At 42.3% G+C, this 23,883-nt stretch overlaps 1 protein-coding gene across 1 annotated transcript; it reads left to right on the forward strand.

The window, feature by feature from the left end:
- Nucleotides 1-2,648: 2,648 nt before the first annotated feature.
- LOC115132534 (amphoterin-induced protein 1-like) lies at nt 2,649-9,475 on the forward strand. Its single transcript, XM_029665274.2, has 5 exons — nt 2,649-2,964; nt 3,234-3,827; nt 4,060-4,242; nt 5,758-6,246; nt 7,900-9,475. Exons 2-5 carry the CDS (start codon nt 3,351-3,353, stop codon nt 8,287-8,289), a joined length of 1,539 nt encoding a protein of 512 aa, XP_029521134.1. The 5' UTR covers nt 2,649-2,964; nt 3,234-3,350; the 3' UTR covers nt 8,290-9,475.
- The last annotated feature ends 14,408 nt before the right edge of the window (nt 9,476-23,883 follow it).

The following is a 23,883-nucleotide window of genomic DNA, read 5'->3' on the forward strand; positions in this document are numbered from 1 at the left end:
GAAAACAACAACAGAAAACAGAAAACAACAGAAAACAGAAGACAGAAAAAAGAAAACTAATACAGAAAATAGGAAACAACAACAGTAAACAACAACAGAAAACAACAGAAAGAAACAACAGAAAACAGAAAACAGAAAACAACAGAAAACAGAAAACAGAAAACAGAAAACAACAGAAAACAATGACAGAAAACAACAACAGAAAACAGAAAACAACAACAGAAAACAACAGAAAACAGAAAACAGAAAACAACAGAAAACAGAAAACAACAACAGAAAACAACAACAGAAAACAGAAAACAACAACAGAAAACAGTAAACAACAACAGAAAACAACAGAAAGAAACAACAGAAAACAGAAAACAGAAAACAGAAAACAACAGAAAACAGAAGACAACAACAGAAAACAACAACAGAAAATAGAAAACAACAACAGAAAACAGAAAACAACAACAGAAAACAACAACAGAAAACAGAAAACAACAATGCAAAAAGAAAAGACATCAGAGACAACAAAGATCATACCAGCAAGGCCAACTGAATATGTTTGAGTGCATGTATGGCACTATTTACATGTGTGTGTGTGTGTCCGTGTATGTGCACGTGTGTATGTTTGAATGCAAGTGTGTGTATATGCATGTGTACACGCATACAAACACCTGCGCAAGTTTTCTATTGAAATTCATTGTGGCGGGCTAATTTATATATTTTGTATACTCACCGTCAGCCCATTTTATAGGCAAACTACAGGGTAATGTAAAAGTAACATTTTTGAAAGATCCAATACGTAATATTGTAAAGATTTTAGCCCAGAGAGTCCATTTAAAAAATATATACAAATTCTTATTTACAATGACGGCCTACACCGGCCAAACCTAGACGAAGCTGGACCAATTGTGTGGTGCCCTATGGGACTCCAAATCACAGCTGGCTGGATTCAAACCAGGGTGTCTGTGGTGATGCCTCAAGCACTGAGATGCAGTGTCTTAGACCGCTGTGCCACTACATCAGCAATGAGACATTGCAGGGATCTAGCTTGCAGACTTAATATTAAACTTGAGTCATCGACATACATGGACACCTTTGTTTTTAAGCCTTGGATTTCTAATCCTCTAATGTTATTATCGGATTTAAATAGCTAGCATTTCAAATAGATGTGGTCACAGCGGACACCCTTGTTTAACTCCTCTTTACAATTCAAAACTCTTTACGAAGTAGACACTATTTGCTGTTTTTTTTATATGGACTGGTTCTTTCTATTTGCCATCTGGGTCTTGTTTTAATAATAGAGAAATCAGATCTTCCTATTGAGTACCTGACAGACTATCCTTTCTATAGGTGTAGTTAAAACAAGCTAACAATGGAGCTTTTAGTATATAAAAAAGGCTTGATATACCTCTACTGGTATGCCATCAAGCCCTGGGGGTTTTCCAGACTGAAAGGATTTAATAACCTCCAAAAGTTATTCCTCTGTAATTTGGCCTTCACACTGATCTATTCGTACCTTTGGTAGTTTTCATTTTTTTTAAATGATTTGGAAAGAATTCCTTACAGTAATCGGCATTCAGAGGGTGAGGATGAGATGGGGAAAAAAAACATCTTCTTAAAATATTTAGCTTCCTCTTTTAAAATATCATAGATGACTCCGTCTGTAGTGGTCAAAAGACTACTTAGTTGTAGTCACAAACCGGTTACCAATAACTACAAACGTAGTTATATTTTTGGGTTATTACAAATGTATTAACTTATTCCCAGATATCTTCTAAATGACCCACAAAGAGAAAAAGGTTGCTCGCTCTAATTGCGTAGTACCTCATCTGTTCTCTTTTTTGTTTTGTCAAGTTTTCTGCATGTACTCTGTGAATTAGGCTACGAGGGTAAGTTTTTGGCTAGCTTGCTGGCTAATATAACTTAATATAGATAGCTAACATTCTTTGATAACTGGTTAGAGGACGCTATTTATTTCCAAAAATAAATAGTGGTTTAGTTTATTGTAGCTTTAAACTAGGTGTTGATAGCAACTGGCTGACTCATGCGTAACGTTAGCAGGCTGGTAGGGTTAACGTTAGCACGCTAGTAGGGTTAACGTTAGCAGGCTGGTAGGGTTAACGTTAGCAGGCTGGTAGGGTTAACGTTAGCACGCTAGTAGGTTTCACGTCAGCAGGCTAGTTGGTTAGCAACCTTGCAAGTTGATTTGTAACAATAAATTCATAAAGTATTTGCTTGTAAGCTGGCTAAAAAAATAACATTTAAACCAGTATTTATGAGTGCAAAGAATTTGGTTTAATTTGAAATTGTACATTTGAAGTTATTTCTGTTGGAGTTTACATTATAGCTAGAAAAATAGAAAAGAGAGGTGTAACTTTGCATTGGGACTTTTGACGCGTATACTACTGCAAATCCATATGTGGTTACCTTTAAGCCCTGATCCCAAAGACTCGACTGCCCCCGCATGGATAAAAAGAGAACTGCTCATTTTCAGCCACTAATGAGAATCATTTAAATTTCCTGAAGCATCATGAAAAATATCTGCGACAAAAGAGTGATCAAGTTACGATCCGACATCTGTACCTTTAAAAAAAATACATCATACCTGGACCCATAGCCGACTTATCCCAGTCATTCATTGATTCAGGTTGGGTGAGTGACACTGGTCCTAGGGCATGAGTTCTTTGATCTTTATGTAATCTTATCCTTGCATAATCTTATCCTTGCGTAATCTTCTATGGAGATTTGGATAGGGAGCAGAGCAGTGTTTTGTTTGAAGCTGGACTATAGGCGAGGAAGGATTTCTCCTCTCTGTCTCTCTGCATCCCGTTTGTTGTCCTTACATTGGAGAGACTATTACTGTACTGTACGGACTAAAACGAGGTGCAAATTATAAACAGACGTGTCTGATTTGGCAGCGGATGGATTTCACTTCAGAGAATGATTGAGGATGGCTAAATCTGATCTGACGTTAAGGTAGGATACATTCTGTATTATTATCATGCTGTTTTGGAGCAAATGGAATGCTGTAGAAACTAATCCAATTTTAAAAATATATATATATTTGTTAAAATCTGAATGCATGCAAATGTAATTGTTTCTCATAGAGATTGTGTGTGTGACTGAATGTATTTTTTGGGAATATACTTCCACTCTATCAGGCATGTAACCATGACGATATCCTCTCCTGTCCAACAGCCATGTCTCTGTTTCAAACAACAATAGTCTGTTTGCTTTTCTTTCAGACCTCAATTAAGCGATGCCAGGGATTCCACCAGCTGCTGCTCCATGCTGTGTAGGAAGAGAACCATAATACAGGAAGTTCCTCTCCTTTAACAACAACACACCGACCGTCTCCTAGCATGTTGCCTCCACGCAGAGCAGGCGCCCTGCCGGAGCCCTCCCCCTCTGCCTCTCCCTCTCCCTCTCTCAGCCTGAGGAGGATCCAGGTTCGATGGGCCTTGTACGTCTTCCTCTCCCTGGCCCTCCTCTGGTTCCCGTCTGGGGCGGTAGCCTCAACCCTCAACTGCCACAAGACCTGCATCTGTGCCAGTAACATCGTGAGCTGTTCCAAGATGAACCTGACCACGGTGCCCACTGGCCTGCCTCTCTACATGGCCGTCCTGGACCTCAGCTACAACGACGTCTCCCGGCTGAAGGCTGAGTGGACCACGGTGAAACTCATCAAACTCCACAACCTCCTACTCAGTCACAATGGCCTTCACTTCCTCTCATCTGAGGCCTTCGTCTACGTCAAACACCTGCGCTACCTGGACCTGTCCTCCAACAACCTGCGACAGCTGGACGAGTTCATCTTTGAGCCGCTGGGGCAGCTGGAGGTGAGAGAGAGAGAGAGAGAGAGAGAGAGAGAGGAGAGAAGGAGTGATTAGAGACAGACTGAGAAAGAGGTGGACAGAGAGAGAGGGAGATTGAGAGAGACAGAGAGATTTTTTAAAACTATTTGCACATAATTATAACACTGTACATAGACATAATACGGCATTTGAAATGTGTCTATTCCTTTGAAACTTGTGAGTGTAATGTTTACTGTTAATTTCTCCATATTCCCAGGTGTTGTTGCTGTACAACAACCGTATATCTCAGATTGACCGCTCAGCCTTCCAGGGTCTCCACAGCCTGCAGAAACTCTACCTGTCCCAGAACATGATCTCACGCTTCCCCCTGGAACTGGTCAAGGACAAGACCCGCCTGGGGAAACTCAGCCTGATGGACATCTCCTCCAACAGGATCAAGGTATAAGACAGTGCGTGTGTGTGTGTGTGTGTGTGTGTGTGTGTGTGTGTGTGTGTGTGTGTGTGTGTGTGTGTGTGTGTGTGTGTCTATAATGTATTTTTTATACCTTTACTGTGTTTACTTGACCTAACCATGATGTGGTCCTTGCAGACAGACTGCAGTGCTTGTTACTACAGCGCTGTTATGACTTTAGGATGTTATTCCTGTTATGACTTTAGGATGTTATTCCTGGTTTGACTTTAGGATGTTATTCCTGTTATGACTTTAGGATTTTATTCCTGGTTTGACTTTAGGATGTTATTCCTGTTATGACTTTAGGATTTTATTCCTGTTATGACTTTAGGATTTTATTCCTGTTATGACTTTAGGATTTTATTCCTGTTATGACTTTAGGATGTTATTCCTGTTTGACTTTAGGATGTTATTCCTGTTATGACTTTAGGATGTTATTCCTGTTATGACTTTAGGATTTGATTCCTGGTTTGACTTTAGGATGTTATTCCTGTTATGACTTTAGGATGTTATTCCTGTTATGACTTTAGGATTTGATTCCTGGTTTGACTTTAGGATGTTATTCCTGTTATGACTTTAGGATTTGATTCCTGGTTTGACTTTAGGATGTTATTCCTGTTATGACTTTAGGATGTTATTCCTGTTATGACTTTAGGATTTTATTCCTGTTATGACTTTAGGATTTTATTCCTGTTATGACTTTAGGATGTTATTCCTGTTTGACTTTAGGATGTTATTCCTGTTATGACTTTAGGATGTTATTCCTGTTATGACTTTAGGATTTGATTCCTGGTTTGACTTTAGGATGTTATTCCTGTTATGACTTTAGGATGTTATTCCTGTTATGACTTTAGGATTTGATTCCTGGTTTGACTTTAGGATGTTATTCCTGTTATGACTTTAGGATTTGATTCCTGGTTTGACTTTAGGATGTTATTCCTGTTATGACTTTAGGATTTTATTCCTGTTATGACTTTAGGATTTTATGTTTGTGCCTGTGAGGTGTGAAACACCTTGAGATTTACCTGAATTCTAAAGTGTGCTGTGCAAATCAAATATATTATTATTATTAGGTCCCCCATGCATTACAAATGTAATTGTTTTTCATGATGTCTGTGTTATTATTATGATTGTTTCTCATAATGTCAGTATTATTAGGTCCCCTATGCATTACAAATGTAATTGTTTCTCATAATGTCAGTATTATTAGGTCCCCTATGCATTACAAATGTAATTGTTTCTCATAATGTCTGTGTTATTAGGTCCCCCATGCATTACAAATGTAATTGTTTCTCATAATGTCTGTGTTATTAGGTCCCCCATGCATTACAAATGTAATTGTTTCTCATAATGTCTGTGTTATTAGGTCCCCCATGCATTACAAATGTAATTGTTTCTCATAATGTCTGTGTTATTAGGTCCCCCATGCATTACAAATGTAATTGTTTTTCATAATGTCTGTGTTATTATTATGATTGTTTCTCATAATGTCTGTGTTATTAGGTCCCCCCCATCGAGGAGCTGCAGGTGCTGCCTGCCTGGATAAAGAACGGCCTCTACTTCCACAACAACCCTCTGGTCTGTGACTGTAGCCTATATAGTCTCCTGGCCCACTGGCACATCCTCCGGCTCAACTCAGCCCTGGACTTTAAAGACGAGTACAGCTGCTATCTCCCCGGGCCCCAGAAAAGCAGGGTGGGGGTCTTCGACCTCAACAGAGACTACATGAACTGTAGTACGTTCTACGAGGCGGACGAGGAAGCTTGGCTGGAACAGACGCTGATCTTGCGCTGTGATACTAAACACAGAGATCCGTCTAAGACCTGGGTGATGCCTGGTGATGTAGTGGTGACAGAAGGCCTTAACCAGACAGCCAAGGTGCTTCCTGACGGTAGTCTCCAGATCGGCCCGGTGAAGCCGGACGACTCGGGGACGTACACATGCTACGCTGTGAGCGAGGCCCTCAACGAGACGATCTACGTGCTGCTCAAGGTGTTTACTGCTCTGTAATGTGTTCGCTGTGTGTTGTGATGTTGTGTGTACAGTAATCCTGTGACGTCTTTATTTCCCCCTTGGGGATCAATAAAGGTAAGAAACAGTGAACCCTTTGGAATGACCTGGATTTCCTCATAAATTGGTCTTTAAATTTGATCTGGTCTTCATCTAAGCCACAGCAATAGACAAACACAGTGTGCTTTAAACTAATAACACACAAATTATTGTATTTTTCTGGTCTATGTTGAATACATCATTCAAACATTCACAGTGTAGGTTGGAAAAGTATGTGAGCCCCCCTAAGCTAATTGTAGTCAGGAGTCAGCTGACCTGGAGTCCAATCAATGAGACAAGATTGGAGATGTTGGTTAGAGCTGCCTTGCTCTATAAAAAACACTCACAAAATGTGAGTTTGCTGTTCACAAGAAGCATTGCCTGATGTGAACCATGCCTCGAAAAAAAAGAGATCTCAGAAGACCTAAGATTAATAATTGGAGTCCACGGTAAGACAAATTGTCTATAAATGGAGAAAGTTCAGCACTGTTGCTACTCTCCCTAGGTGTGGCAATCTGCAAAGATGACTGCAAGAGAACAGCTCAATGAGCTTAATTAAGAAGAAATCTAGTGTCAGCTGAACACTTACAGAAATCTCTGGAACATGCTAACATCTCTGTTGACGAGTCTACGATATGTAAAACACTAAACAATAACGGTGTTCAAGGGGGACATCATGGAAGAAGCCTCTGCTGTCCAAAAATAACATTGCTGCATGTCTGAAGTGCACCTGGATGCACCTGCAAAATATTCTGTGGACAGATGAAACTACAGGTGAGTTGTTTGGAAGGAACACACAGCACACAAAGGCATAGCATACCAACATCAAAATCTCATCCCAACTGTAAAGTATGGTGGAGGGAGCATCATGGTTTGGGGCTGCTTTGCTGCCTCAGGGCCTGGACAGCTTGCTGTCATCGATGGAAAAATTAATTCCAAAGTTTATCATTGTGCAGGAGAATGTAAGAATATCTGTCCGTCAATTGAAGCTCAACAGAAGTTAGGTGATGCAACAGGACAATGACCCAAAACACAGAAGTAAATCAACAACAGAATGGCTTCAACAGAAGAAAATACACCTTCTCGAGTGGCCCAGTCAGTCCTAATCTCAACCCGATTAAGATGCTGTGGCATGACCTCTAGAGAGCAGTTCACACCAGACATCCCAAGAATATTGTGGAACTGAAACAGTTTTGTAAAGAGGAATGGTCCAAAATTCCTCCTGACCGTTGTGCAGGTCTGATCCACAACTACAGAAAACATTTGGTTGAGGTTATTGCTGCCAAAGGAGGGTCAACCAGTTATTAAATCCAAGGGTTCACATACTTTTCTCACCCTCCACTGTGAATGTTTACACGGTGTGTTCAATAAAGACATGAAAACGTATAATTGTTTGTGTGTTATTAGTTTAAGCAGACTGTGTTTGTCTGTTGTTGTGACCTAGATGAAGATCAGATCACATTTTATGACCAGGGTTCACATACTTTTCCTTGCCACTGTAAATTCAATTCAATTCAAATCTATTCTATACAATTCAATTTAGAGCGTCTGCAAAATCTAAATTAAATTAAACTTCATTCCTATCAATTCCCAAAGGTGCATAACTTCACGGAGAAGGGAAATGGCGAGAACCTGAATACGGCCTACACCACCCTGGTGGGCTGCGTGACCAGTTTGGTCCTAGTGTTCATCTACCTGTACCTGACCCCCTGCCGATGCTTCTGCTGCCCCAAGAACAACCACCAGGACTCCTTCCACTCCTCCATGCTCAGCCAGGAAGACTTGGCCAACAACACAGACCCAAGGCACGTGGCCTTCATCGACCCCAAGGAGCTTGGGCAGAACGGGAAAGTGAACCCCAGCGATATGGAGGCGGACCAGGGAGAGATGGATGAGGAGGGAGGATTACTGGGGAAGGGAAGGAGGAAGAAGTCTGTGGCTGAGTCTATTAGTTTGGTCTTCTCTGACACCCCCATAGTGGTCTGAGATGGTACGGACCGGAGAGCTCGGTGTACGCTGTGACGTGATTGGATGGATCAGTGATGTATGTGGTGTGATTGGATGAAACTGTGAATACTTCCTGGAGGTGGGAACTTGGACAGAAAGCCAATCACAGTTCCCCAAATTGACCAAACTGACTAATGAGAAGCTTCAGGGGAGTGTTAAACACATTGCCTTGGTATTAACAAGGACAATTGACAATAGTCAGGACCGTTCCAGCATTTAATTTGTAGCACTTAAATATACAGTACATACTGTGAAAGCCTGACAGAGTAGTGTAGGAGGACACTATTCCTTCCCGTGATACAGTAATGGTGGAAGAGGATATCATGTTTGGACAGTATCAGTACTCAGGAAGACATTGCCTGCTGGAGATACAGAGAATATGAGACCATTTTAAACATTTAAAGAAAGGATATAAAATAGAAATGAACACATTTTGGGAAAATAAAATAGTTCATACATATTGACATAATCAAAGTCATGAACATGAGCCTTGTAGACTGACTCCTATTTCTATTTACTGATTGGAAGTAGACTAGCGGGAGCGTCTTCTGTAGACGTTAGTACGTACACGCGGTAGCTATACCGTATATATAGAAATGGAATGACTTTATATTACTTCCTGACATGGGTACATTCAATATGGCCGTCAGTCCACCCATCATAGAACATTGACTTGGATGGGAATGTCTATTCTAGTAATTCTATTTCTATGTATATACCCCTCCACCCCAGAGTTGGCCAAACTCTCTATTATGTTTGCTACCAGCAGGTCATGAATAATCGTTACCAGTGAGTCATACTGAAGAGGAGCAACATGTTATCAATAAGCGTCACCTTACGGCCCACAGACCAGACAGAGTGGGAACCAGGAAATGGATCTTCTATTCTACTCCCTCATAGTTAGGTCAGATAGTTATTTAGTCATAATGAGATAGCAACAGAGCACAATAGTGGAATAGAAGGTCATTGTGGTTCACTTGATACTTGATTTAATTATGAATAGGTCAACTACTGTACGAAGACTTCACCCTTGTTAAGTCAAAGCTTGTTACTCTAAAATGTTGATGCACAAATTTGTTTCCATCCTTTTAGTTAGCATTTCTCCTTTGCCAAAATAATGATCTAAAATGGAGAATTATAATCACCGTTAGGAAGAAAAAACAGTGCTATTTATTTTATTTTATTGTTGCTATGTTTTAAGAGCCAGTCACTAAGAGATGAGATATTATACTGAATATATATATATATATATATATATATATATATATATATATATATATATATAAACACAAAATGTAAAGTGTTGGCCCCTGTGTTTCATGAGCTCAAATAAAATGTTCCATAAGAACAGAATGCTTGTTTCTCTAAAATGTTGATGCACAAATTTGTTTCCATCCTGTTTAGTGAGCATTTCTCCTTTGCCAAAATAATCTATCCACCTGACAGGTGTGGCATATCAAGAAGCTGATTAAACAACCATGATCATTACACATTTGCACCTTGTGCTTGGGGACAATAAAAGGCCACTCTAAAATGTGCAGTTTTGTCAGACAACACAATGCCACAGATGTCTAAAGTTTTGAGGAAGTGTGGAATTGCCATGCTGACTGCAGGAATGTCCACCAGAACTGTTGCCAGAGACATTAATCTTCATTTCTATAAGTCATATTAGCGAATTTGGCAGCACGTCCAACCGGCCTCACAACCGCAGACCACGGTGTAACCTCACCAGCCCAGGATCTCTAAGTCCAGCTTCTTCACCTGCGGGATTGTCTGAGACCAGCCACCCTGACAGCTGATGAAACTGTGGGTTTGCACAACCAAAGTATTTCTGCACAAACTGTCAGAAACCGTCTCAGTGAAGCTCATCTGCGTGCTCGTCGTCCTCAGCAAGGTCTTGACCTGACTGCAGTTCGGAGTCGTAACCGACTTCAGTGGGAAAATGCTCACCTTCGATGGCCACAGGTACACTGGAAATGTGTGCTCTTCATGAATGAATCCCAGTTTGAACTGTACAAGGCAGATGGCAGACAGAGTGTATGGTGTCGTGTGGGCTAGCGGTTTGCTGATGTCAACATTGTGCCCCATGGTGGCGATGGGGTTATGGTATGGGCAGGCATAAGCTACGTACATCATCATGTTGTAGCTAGCATGCTATATTAAATTAATATACATCATGTTGTAGCTAGCATGCTATATTAAATTAATGTACATCCTGTTGTAGCTAGCATGCTATATTAAATTAATATACATCATGTTGTAGCTAGCATGCTATATTCCATTAATATACATCATCCTGTTGTAGCTAGCATGCTATATTCCATTAAGATACATCATCCTGTTGTAGCTAGCATGCTATATTCCATTAAGATACATCATCCTGTTGTAGCTAGCATGCTATATTCCATTAAGATACATCATCATGTTGTAGCTAGCATGCTATATTCCATTAAGATACATCATCATGTTGTAGCTAGCATGCTATATTCCATTAATATACATCATCATGTTGTAGCTAGCATGCTATATTCCATTAAGATACATCATCCTGTTGTAGCTAGCATGCTATATTCCATTAATATACATCATTCTGTTGTAGCTAGCATGCTATATTCCATTAATATACATCATCCTGTTGTAGCTAGCATGCTATATTCCATTAAGATACATCATCCTGTTGTAGCTAGCATGCTATGTCCCTACTGACAGGAGAGATCTGGGTCATGTTCAATAGGAGCAAAGTGTTTTGAAACAGAGTGAAACGGAGAGACCTACTGACAGGAGAGATCTGGGTCATGTTCAATAGGAGCAAAGTGTTTTGAAACAGAGTGAAACGGAGAGACCTACTGACAGGAGAGATCTGGGTCATGTTCAATAGGAGCAAAGTGTTTTGAAACAGGGTGAAACGGAGAGGTACTACCTCTGTCTTCAAATTTAATTCATAAATGCAAATTGTATTCAAGCTCTTTCTAGTGCGGCTGGCTGTTGAGCCCAAATTAACCTGGTTTTCAAGCAGATGAGACGTCCACCACTGTCCATGTCTTGGCCAAAACAAAACGGACTGATTACAATATCGTGAGCGCCTTTGTTATGACAATGACAGGGCTACTGATGTCTGAATGCTAATTACATAGTTTGATAAGGCTTCCCTCTGTGCGTGATTGCTTGCGCGTGTGTGCTTGGGTGCGTGGGTGTGTTTTCCTGTGTGCGTATTTCTCTGTGTGTGTTTCCCTGTGTGTGTTTCTCTGTGTGTGTTTCTCTGTGTGTGTTTCCCTGTGTGTGTTTCTCTGTGTGTGTTTCCCTGTGTGTGTTCCCCTGTGTGTGTTCCCCTGTGTGTGTGTTTCCCTGTGTGTGTTTCCCTGTGTGTGTTTCCCTGTGTGTGTTCCCCTGTGTGTTTCCCTGTGTGTGTTTCCCTGTGTGTGTTTCCCTGTGTGTGTTTTCCTGTGTGTGTTTCCCTGTGTGTGTGTCCCTGTGTGTGTGTTTCCCTGTGTGTGTTTCCCTGTGTGTGTTCCCCTGTGTGTGTTCCCCTGTGTGTTTCCCTGTGTGTTTCCCTGTGTGTTCCCCTGTGTGTGTGTCCCTGTGTGTGTGTTTCCCTGTGTGTGTTTCCCTGTGTGTGTTCCCCTGTGTGTGTTCCCCTGTGTGTTTCCCTGTGTGTTTCCCTGTGTGTTCCCCTGTGTGTTTCCCTGTGTGTGTTTCCCTGTGTGTGTTTCCCTGTGTGTTTCCCTGTGTGTGTTTCTCTGTGTGTGTTTCCCTGTGTGTGTTCCCCTGTGTGTGTTCCCCTGTGTGTGTGTTTCCCTGTGTGTGTTTCCCTGTGTGTGTTTCCCTGTGTGTGTTTCCCTGTGTGTGTTTCCCTGTGTGTGTTTCCCTGTGTGTGTTTCCCTGTGTGTGTGTCCCTGTGTGTGTGTTTCCCTGTGTGTGTTTCCCTGTGTGTGTTCCCCTGTGTGTGTTCCCCTGTGTGTTTCCCTGTGTGTTTCCCTGTGTGTTCCCCTGTGTGTTTCCCTGTGTGTGTTTCCCTGTGTGTGTTTCCCTGTGTGTGTTTCCCTGTGTGTGTTTCCCTGTGTGTGTTTCCCTGTGTGTGTTTCCCTGTGTGTGTGTCCCTGTGTGTGTTTCCCTGTGTGTGTTTCCCTGTGTGTGTTTCCCTGTGTGTGTTCCCCTGTGTGTTTCCCTGTGTGTGTTCCCCTGTGTGTGTGTTTCCCTGTGTGCGTATTTCTCTGTGTGTGTTTCCCTGTGTGTGTTTCTCTGTGTGTGTTTCTCTGTGTGTGTTTCTCTGTGTGTGTTCCCCTGTGTGTGTTCCCCTGTGTGTGTGTTTCCCTGTGTGTGTTTCCCTGTGTGTGTTTCCCTGTGTGTGTTACCCTGTGTGTTTCCCTGTGTGTGTTTCCCTGTGTGTGTTCCCCTGTGTGTTTCCCTGTGTGTGTTCCCCTGTGTGTTTCCCTGTGTGTGTTCCCCTGTGTGTGTGTTTCCCTGTGTGTGTTTCCCTGTGTGTGTGTTTCCCTGTGTGTGTCCCTGTGTGTGTTTCCCTGTGTGTGTTCCCCTGTGTGTGTTCCCCTGTGTGTGTGTTTCCCTGTGTGTGTTTCCCTGTGTGTGTTTCCCTGTGTGTGTTACCCTGTGTGTTTCCCTGTGTGTGTTTCCCTGTGTGTGTTCCCCTGTGTGTTTCCCTGTGTGTGTTCCCCTGTGTGTTTCCCTGTGTGTGTTCCCCTGTGTGTGTTTCCCCCTGTGTGTTTCCCTGTGTGTGTTTCCCTGTGTGTGTTTCCCTGTGTGTGTTTCCCTGTGTGTTTCCCTGTGTGTGTTTCCCTGTGTGTGTTTCCCTGTGTGTGTTTCCCTGTGTGTTTCCCTGTGTGTGTTTCCCTGTGTGTTTCCCTGTGTGTGTTTCCCTGTGTGTGTTTCCCTGTGTGTGTTTCCCTGTGTGTTTCCCTGTGTGTGTTTCCCTGTGTGTTTCCCTGTGTGTGTTTCCCTGTGTGTGTTTCCCTGTGTGTGTTTCCCTGTGTGTGTTTCCCTGTGTGTGTTTCCCTGTGTGTGTTTCCCTGTGTGTGTTTCCCTGTGTGTGTTTCCCTGTGTGTGTTTCCCTGTGTGTGTGCAGACAGGGCTTATCCCTCCTACACTCCATTATTTCAATTTGTAAGACGCTCTGGATAAGAGCGTCTGCTAAATGACTTAAATGTAAATGTAAATGTATTTCGGCCCGACAGAGTGACACCGTTGATTCAATCTGGATTTGTTTGTTATCATTGTGTATATTTGTCATTATGGGGCCTGTCCTCTAGTTACATTTGGAAGCAGTCATTGCCAATCAGACAAGTAGTTTGTGCGTCTCAAGTCAAGCTACATGTGTCTGCTTTGATCATGTAATGGAAGACAAGGTTTGTTACAGTGGCTGTGGTTCGTTCTGGGTTAAACACAGTGAGTGAAGTCTTATTTAACCAAGCAAGGATCACGTTCCTCAGGATTCCAGCCTCTTCAATATTTCACTGAAACAGATCATTGTTGTGAATCTGCGATATCCAAAAGCCCCCCTCCCCCCCGTATGCATCATCTTTTGATAGGAAAATTGTTCCTCTGAATGTATTGTACTGGATGGATGAATCATATGGAGTAACAGTAGCTGTGTGTCTCTGACTGTAGCCAGATATCGGTACCAGGGATGGTATACAGTAACAGTAGCTGCGTGTCTCTGACTGTAGCCAGATATCGGCATCAGGGACGGTTTACATTAACAGTAGCTGCGTGTCTCTGACTGTAGCCAGATATCGGCATCAGGGACGGTTTACAGTAACAGTAGCTGGGTGTCTCTGACTGTAGCCAGATATCGGTACCAGGGACGGTTTACAGTAACAATAGCTGCGTGTCTCTGACTGTAGCCAGATATCGGTACCGGGGACGGTTTACAGTAACAGTAGCTGTGTGTCTCTGACTGTAGCCAGATATCGGTACCAGGGATGGTATACAGTAACAGTAGCTGCGTGTCTCTGACTGTAGCCAGATATCGGCATCAGGGACGGTTTACATTAACAGTAGCTGCGTGTCTCTGACTGTAGCCAGATATCGGCATCAGGGACGGTTTACAGTAACAGTAGCTGGGTGTCTCTGACTGTAGCCAGATATCGGTACCAGGGACGGTTTACAGTAACAATAGCTGCGTGTCTCTGACTGTAGCCAGATATCGGTACCGGGGACGGTTTACAGTAACAGTAGCTGTGTGTCTCTGGCTGTAGCCAGATATCGGTACCAGCGACGGTTTACAGTAACAGTAGCTGTGTGTCTCTGACTGTAGCCAGATATCGGTACCAGGGACAGTTTACAGTAACAGTAGCTGGGTGTCTCTGACTGTAGCCAGATATCGGTACCAGGTACGGTTTACAGTAACAGTAGCTGGGTGTCTCTGACTGTAGCCAGATATCGGTACCAGGGACGGTTTACATCAGGTGGATAGAGACAGCATCAATACCAGAGGGAACAATGGACCAATTTAATCTCTACAGGAGATGGACTGCGTCATAAATGGCACCTTATTCCCTATATGGACCATAGCGCTCTGGTCAAACGTAGTGCACTATGTAGGGATTAGGGTACCATTTGGCACTCACCCATGGTATTTGAATTCACGTAAATATATTAGTTAGTGTGGATATGGTTTAATTTCATTCATATCCAAGTATTGTCAACTCCTCATTTGCAATTGCAACAGGTGGGATTATTAGTAACCATAACTAGCATTACACTTATAATCAATTAATTTGCTTTGTGCTAAACTGTATGCTAATTAACATAGAACATGTTTCTCAGTTATCAACTGATGAACCCTTGAAGTTCAGAGTCTGGGTGATGGTGATCGTACGTCAGGCTAGTAAACGCCAGTTGGACTTTTCTAAATAGCTTTCTCAGGAGTCCTTAAAACATTAAATAACACGAATTACAATTTCATACTCATGTCATAACACTAGCTAGCTAGCTGGCTAATGTCAGCTAGTCAGCTAATTTGCTAAATAACGATTTTCGTAAATTCAATTCATGACAAAAAAATATGCACAATCGTTTGTCTCTACATTAACTAACATATTCCTCTCAGTTGTATTTTTTTTGCTTGACTCGTTATGACTTTATAATTACTTACACCTTTTTGCTTCCACCTTAATGTTTTATCAAACACCTTTGCTGAAGAAAGTCACCAGAGACGGATGGCTCGCATCAAATTCATCATTGGAACCACTCGAAATATGATTGGTCATATAAAAACCTTGGGACCCAAATGCATAATGAGCGCTCTAACTCCCCCTTGTGGTGGTCTGGAGCAATGAAGCTGGGTACCTCTAACTCCCCCTTGTGGTGGTCTGGAGCAATGAAGCCGTGACGCTGGGTACCTCTAACTCCCCCTGGTGGTGGTCTGGAGCAATGAAGCCATGTCTCTGGGTACCTCTAACTCCCCCTTGTGGTGGTCTGGAGCAATGAAGCCGTGACGCTGGGTACCTCTAAGTCCCGCGGTGTAAATGAAGAACCACTGTATGAGCTTTAACTCACCAATGTGAAGAGGACTACATTATATGTTATTGTAATGGAGTGATGCCAGTTTGATTATTGCTGTTGGTGTTGGTTATCAAGGTCTTTGCTTTGAGGAGGAGTTTGTCTAGCCGTTAAGATTCATGAATGTTAGATGTAGATTGTTGTTTTTTTTACACTGGAATCTTTAAAGAAAAGCTGTCAGAATGAACTGTGAAGTTAAAGTAATCGCAAGCCAAGGCCTCTGATTGGTGCTGTGATGATTGACTCACAGAATAGTCTATTCAGGTGTTGTGGAACGTGCTGCCTGCTAGAGAGAACAGTATATTCAAGAAGTTGGGGAACATGCTGCCTGCTAGAGAGAACAGTCTATTCAATATGTTGGGGAACATGCTGCCTGCTAGAGAGAAGAGTCTATTCAAGATGTTGGGGAACATGCTGCCTGCTAGAGAGAACAGTCTATTCAAGATGTTGGGGAACATGCTGCCTGCTAGAGAGAACAGTCTATTCAAGATGTTGTGGAACGTGCTGCGTCCTAGAGAGAACAGTCTATTCAAGATGTTGGGGAACATGCTGCCTGCTAGAGAGAACAGTCTATTCAAGATGTTGTGGAACGTGCTGCCTGCTAGAGAGAACAGTCTATTCAAGATGTTGTGGAACGTGCTGCGTCCTAGAGAGAACAGTCTATTCAAGATGTTGGGGAACATGCTGCCTGCTAGAGAGAACAGTCTATTCAAGATGTTGGGGAACGTGCTGCCTGCTAGAGAGAACAGTCTATTCAAGATGTTGGGGAACATGCTGCCTCCTAGAGAGAACAGTCTATTCAAGATGTTGGGGAACATGCTGCCTGCTAGAGAGAACAGTCTATTCAAGATGTTGTGGAACGTGCTGCCTGCTAGAGAGAACAGTCTATTCAAGATGTTGGGGAACGTGCTGCCTGCTAGAGAGAACAGTCTATTCAAGATGTTGGGGAACGTGCTGCCTGCTAGAGAGAACAGTCTATTCCGGTGTTGTGGAACGTGCTGCCTGCTAGAGAGAACAGTCTATTCAAGATGTTGGGGAACATGCTGCCTGCTAGAGAGAAGAGTCTATTCCGATGTTGTGGAACATGCTGCCTGCTAGAGAGAACAGTCTATTCAGATGTTGTGGAACGTGCTGCCTGCTAGAGAGAAGAGTCTATTCCGGTGTTGTGGAACATGCTGCCTGCTAGAGAGAAGAGTCTATTCCGGTGTTGTGGAACATGCTGCCTGCTAGAGAGAACAGTCTATTCAGATGTTGTGGAACGTGCTGCCTGCTAGAGAGAAGGGTCTATTCCGGTGTTGTGGAACATGCTGCCTGCTAGAGAGAACAGTCTATTCAGATGTTGTGGAACGTGCTGCCTGCTAGAGAGAAGAGTCTATTCCGGTGTTGTGGAACATGCTGCCTGCTAGAGAGAACAGTCTATTCCGGTGTTGTGGAACATGCTGCCTGCTAGAGAGAAGAGTCTATTCCGGTGTTGTGGAACATGCTGCCTGCTAGAGAGAAGAGTCTATTCCGGTGTTGTGGAACATGCTGCCTGCTAGAGAGAACAGTCTATTCAGATGTTGTGGAACGTGCTGCCTGCTAGAGAGAAGAGTCTATTCCGATGTTGTGGAACGTGCTGCGTCCTAGAGAGAACAGTCTATTCAAGATGTTGTGGAACGTGCTGCGTCCTAGAGAGAACAGTCTATTCAGATGTTGTGGAACGTGCTGCCTGCTAGAGAGAAGAGTCTATTCCGATGTTGTGGAACGTGCTGCCTGCTAGAGAGAACAGTCTATTCAAGATGTTGGGGAACATGCTGCCTGCTAGAGAGAACAGTCTATTCCGATGTTGTGGAACGTGCTGCCTGCTAGAGAGAACAGTCTATTCAGGTAAATACAGTGCCTTTGGAAAGTACTCAGAGCCCTTGACTTTTTCCACATTTTGTTAAGTTAAAGTCTTATTCTAAAATGTATTAAATAGTTTTTTCCCCTCATCAATCTTAACACAATACCTCATAATGATAAAACAATAATAGTTTTTTAGACATTTCTGCTAATTTATTACTAATGAAAAACAGAAGTATTACATTTACATAAGTATTCAAAGCCTTTACTAAGTACTTTGTTGACGCACCTTTGGCAATGATTACAGCATCGAGTCTTCTTGGGTATGACACTACAAGCTTGGCACACCTGTATTTGGGGAGTTTCTCCCATTAATCTCTGCAGATCCTCTCAAGCTCTGTCAGGTTGGATGGGGAGCGTTGCTGCACAGCTATTTTCAGGTATCTCCAGAGATGTTTAATCGGGTTCAAGTCTGGACTCTTGGACACTCAAGGACATTCAGAGACTTGTCCCAAGCCACTCCTGTGTTGTCTTGGCTGTGTGCTTAGGGTCGTTGTCCTGTTGGAAGGTGAACCTTCGCTCCAGTCTGAGGTCCTGAGCGCTCTGGAGCAGGTTTTCATCAAGGATCTCTGTAATTGATTGCTCCGTTCATTGTTGCCTCAACCCTGACTAGTCTCCCAGTCCCTGCTGCTGAAAGACATCTCCACAGCATGATGCCGCCACCACCATGCTTCACCGTAGGAATGGTTCCAGGTTTCCTCCATTCGTGACGCTTGGCATTCAGGATAAAGAGTTCAATCTTGGTTTCATCAGACCAGAGAATCTTCTTCCATTTAAGAATGATGGAGGCCATTGTGTTCTTGGGGAACTTCAATGGTACCCTTCCCCAGATCTGTGCCTCGACACAATCCTGTCTCGGAGTGCTGCGGACAATTCCTTCAACCTCATGGCATGGTTTTCACACTGTCAACTGTGGGACCTTATATAGACAGGTGTGTGCTTTTCCAAATCATGTCCAATCAATTGAATTTACCACAGCTGGACACCAATCAAGTTGTAGAAACATCTCAAGGATGATCAATGGAAACAGGATGCACCTGAGATCAGTTTTGAGTCTCATAGCATAGGGTCTGAATACTTATGTAAATAAGGTATTTCTGTTTTATATTTTTAATACATTTGCTAATATATCGACACATTATTGTTTCACTTAGTCATTACGGGGGTATTTTGTGTAGATTGCTGAGATTTCTTATTTATTTAATCCATTTTAGAACAAGTCTGTAACTTATGCTTTCCGAAGGCAATGTGTGCCTGACACGACACCATATCATGTAAACATGCTGCTTGATGATGGATGGATGGATGGATTGATTGACTAATAGATTGATTGATTGACTAATTGATTGATTGATTGGTGTCTTGATGATGGATGGATTGATTGACTAATAGATTGATTGATTGACTAATTGATTGATTGATTGGTGTATTGATGATGGATGGATTGATTGATTGACTAATTGATTGATTTATTGATTGGCTAATTGATTGGTTGCTTGATGATGTCCAATCAATTGATTGGTTGCTTGATGATGGATTGATTGGTTGATTGGTTGATTGATAATGGATTGATTGATTGATTGATAATGGATTGATTGATTGATTGGTAGCGTGATAATGAATTGATTGAGTGATTGGTTGCTTGATGATGGATTGATTGGCTGATTGGTTGGTTGATGATGGATTGATTGGCTGATTGGTTGGTTGATGATGGATTGATTGGCTGATTGGTTGGTTGATGATGGATTGATTGGCTGATTGGTTGCTTGATGATGGATTGATTGGCTGATTGGTTGGTTGATGATGGATTGATTGGCTGATTGGTTGCTTGATGATGGATTGATTGACTGATTGGTAGCTTAATTATGAATTGGGGACCTTTATTACCCTCCAGATGAGGGTAATAAGATGTATTGCCTGTAAACCTCATAAGTATATACAGTATGAAACGTATGAATAAACATGAGCAGTAATAAGACACACAGACCCAGAGAGACTCGATGAACCATGACTTTCTGCAGTCCCGTCCCAAATGGCACCCTATTCCCTATTTAGTACACTACTCTTGACCAGAAATAGTGCACTGTGAAGGGAATAGGGTGCCATTTGGGATGCACTTGTGAGAGGAGTTGGCATTGGAAGGAATTGTTTTGAAGTAGACTGCTTCCTTGGGGATTGAAGCTTAACGAATCCGTTTGTTTTTATTGTTTATGGCAATTGTTATACAAGTCTCTGTGTGTGTGTGTGTGTGTGTGTGTGTGTGTGTGTGTGTGTGTGTGTGTGTGTGTGTGTGTGTGTGTGTGTGTGTGTGTGTGTGTGTGTGTGTGTGTGTGTGTGTGTGTGTGTGTGTGTGTGTGTGTGTGTGTGTGTGTGTGTGTGTGTGTGTGTGTGTGTGTGTGCGTGCGTGCGTGCGTGCGTGCGTGCGTGCGTGCGTGCGTGCGTGCGTGCGTGCGTGCGTGCGTGCGTGCGTGCGTGCGTGCGTGCGTGCGTGCCCGTGTTTTGCTGGGACTCTCTGGGAGTGGTCTGAGTGGGGAGGGGAAAACTGAAACTAGCCGTTATTGGCAGAGAGGTTTGGAACTCTTTCTTATTGGTCTATTTTCTAACTGATGTCACCAGGCAGGGCAACACTCCATCCCACCAAAACAGGCAGACATTTCAGGTGTTCTTTTCAAACAGCTCTTATCAAAAGGTCATTATCATAATTATCATAATTAATTATTCCAACCTCATAGAGTGTAAATATATATAAAACAGGAAAATCACATTTTTGCATTGTCACACACTTGGGAAAGGCTCCTCAAATGGATAACGTTTTAGTTTATTGCTAAAGCAGCTTCTTAGGAGGTGAAGCATTTGAGGGTAGGGTTTATGGATGTGTATTTGGTGGTCAGTTGTGTAAATTGAAAGTATTGATATTACTGGTAAAGTCAAGTTTAGCTAGGATTCAGGAATGTGTTTTGGTGTGTAGCCAGCTATTACTGTAGCATGACACACGAATATGCACAAAAAAAAGAGAGTGAGTTTAATTATTAAAAAAATATATGTTTTTTTTTACTACATTATTGATTAAAAAATAAATAAAATGTACCCACTTCATAATGTAATTTTGAATGCATCATAAGAATCATTACATAATGCGAGTTATTCATTCAGCATATTTATTACATTACTGACAATGTATTACATTATCTGTGTTTATAACATTATAAATGCAAAAGTTATTACATTATTAGCAGCCATTACATTACCAGTTGCTACAAGGCCTTAAAGCTAACAAACGTCACATCATCAACAGCCATTGAACTCAGTAGCTGTTTTAAAATCACCAACGGCCTCATGATAACATCCCTGAGCAGTTGATTTCCTGTCCTGCAGCTCAGTTCAGAAGGATGACTGTATCTCTGATGTGTCTGGGTGGTTTAATATATAATTATTAACATGACCATGCTTAAAGAGATATTCAATGTCTGATTTGTTATTGTTACCCATCTACCAATCACAGCCCTTCTTTATGAGGCCTTCGAAAATCTCCCTGATCTTTGAAGTTGAAACTGTGCTTGAAATTCAATACTTGACTGAAGGACCTTACAGATGTTGTATGTATGGGGGGGTGGGAACAGAGGAAGTCATTAAAAAATAATGTCAAGCCCTCGTATTTCACACAGAGTGCATCCATGTAACTTGTTATGTGATTTGTTAAGGCACCATTTTACACCTGAACTATGTCATTTAATCTTGCCTAAACAAAGGGCCTGAATACTTTATGCAACAACTATATTTTAGTTATAATTTTTTTTTTTTTATAAATTTTCTTCCACTTTTCCATTTGAATCCCACTTTATGAAACAACAAAACGTGAAGAAATCCAATGGGTCGAAATACCTTTCCAAGGTGCTGTATATCAAAACACAAATATTATTTGCTTCATCCATCTTTTATCTATCGAGATTGACTGGATTGTGCCTTGACAAAAGGAATTGTGTGTGTGCTTGACTGAGAATGATTTAGAAAAACAGTGGTTAGGAGTTGGAGTTACCGGTTACTGCCTAGAAAGAATTGACACTCTCAGCCCTGTCCCTTTCTCTCCCTCATTGCTGCTCTACTCACTCTGCCAGGGCTTTGTCATTACTTCAGAGATCTAAGAGTACCCTCTAGTGGTGACATTTGGCATTACAGTGGAATGCACATGATCATACAGGCATATGGTCACACTACTACAGTAATGTACCCAGTGGTTGTTGATGACAGAGAATCTAATCAGGTAAGAGCAACCAGTTGCCAATGATAATATTAGCTGTTTTGTAACTCTGGCAAAAGTATTTCAATGCAGAAATAGTGGTGCACTGTCCCTTTAAGGAGCTCTATATAGATATGATGGCTCTATATATGGCTCTGTTCCTTTAAGGAGCTCTATATAGATATGATGGCTCTATGTATGGCTCTGTTCCTTTAAGGAGCTCTATATAGATATGATGGCTCTATATATGGCTCTGTTCCTTTAAGGAGCTCTATATAGATATGATGGCTCTATGTATGGCTCTGTTCCTTTAAGGAGCTCTATATAGATATGATGGCTCTATGTATGGCTCTGTCCCTTTAAGGAGCTCTATATAGATATGATGGCTCTATATATGTCTCTGTTCCTTTAAGGAGCTCTATATAGATATGATGGCTCTATATATGTCTCTGTTCCTTTAAGGAGCTCTATATAGATATGATGGCTCTATATAGATATGATGGTTATATATGTGTCTGTTCCTTTAAGGAGCTCTATATAGATATGATGGCTCTATGTATAGCTCTGTCCCTTTAAGGAGCTATATTTAAGCAATAAGGGGGTTTGGAATATGGTCAATATACCATGGCTAAGGGGTATTCTTATGCATGACGCAACATGGAGTGTCTGGATACAGCCGTTAGCCGTTGTATATTGGCAATAAATCATAGGTGCCTTATTGCGAATATAAACTGGTTGCCAACGTAATTAGCGCAGTAAAAATAAATGTTTTGTCAAACCCGTGGTATACGGTCTGATATACCACGGCTGTCAGCCAATCAGCATTCAGGGCTCGAACCACCCAGTTTATATATAGATATGATGGCTCTATATATGACTCTGTTCTTTTCATGACTGGTTGTACATAAAGGCAGAGAGAGAGAGAGAGAGAGAGAGAGAGAGAGAGGAGTGAGAGAAAGGGAGGGAGAGAGAGAGAGAGAAAGCGAGAGAGAGAGAGCGAAAGGGGGGGCGTGAGAGAGAGAGGGGAGGGAGGGAGATATAGAAAGGGAAAGGGGGAGAGAAAGAGCGAGAGAGATAGAGAGAGAGAGTTAGAGATTGAAAAGGAGAGAGAGAGAGAAAGAGAGAGAGGGACTGAGAGAGAGAGATAAAGAGAGTGAGAGAGAGAGAGCGAATGGGGGTGAGGCCCGGGTTGCCATGGCAATCATTGTATGTTCCTCCTCTGTGATTGGATCGGATGGAGTGAGCAAGTATCTGCTATTTCTGTCATTACTAGACACCTCAGACCCAACAGGCAAACACGCTCAGTCACAGGATCACACAAGTACACGCACACATGCATACACACACAATGTTGTTTTCTTTCCCCCTAACCCCAAACCCCTATCCCTAGCTCCTAACCCTATCTCCTACACCCTAACCCCAAACCCCTATCCCTAGCTCCTAACCCTATCTCCTACACCCTAACCCCAAACCCCTATCCCTAGCTCCTAACCCTATCTCCTACACCCTAACCCCAAACCCCTATCCCTAGCTCCTAACCCTTTCTCCTACACCCTAACCCCAAACCCCTATCCCTAGCTCCTAACCCTATCTCCTACACCCTAACCCCAAACCCCATCCCTAGCTCCTAACCCTATCTCCTACACCCTAACCCCAAACCCCTATCCCTAGCTCCTAACCCTATCTCCTACACCCTAACCCCAAACCCCTATCCCTAGCTCCTAACCCTATCTCCTACACCCTAACCCCAAACCCCTATCCCTAGCTCCTAACCCTATCTCCTACACCCTAACCCCAAACCCCTATCCCTAGCTCCTAACCCTATCTCCTACACCCTAACCCCAAACCCCTATCCCTAGCTCCTAACCCTATCTCCTACACCCTAACCCTAAACGTAATTATAACCCTAACACTAATTCTGGTCCCCAAAAGTATAGTTA

The sequence above is a fragment of the Oncorhynchus nerka genome, linkage group LG7 (assembly GCF_034236695.1).
Source record: "Oncorhynchus nerka isolate Pitt River linkage group LG7, Oner_Uvic_2.0, whole genome shotgun sequence".
NCBI classification, from domain to species: Eukaryota; Metazoa; Chordata; class Actinopteri; order Salmoniformes; family Salmonidae; genus Oncorhynchus; species Oncorhynchus nerka.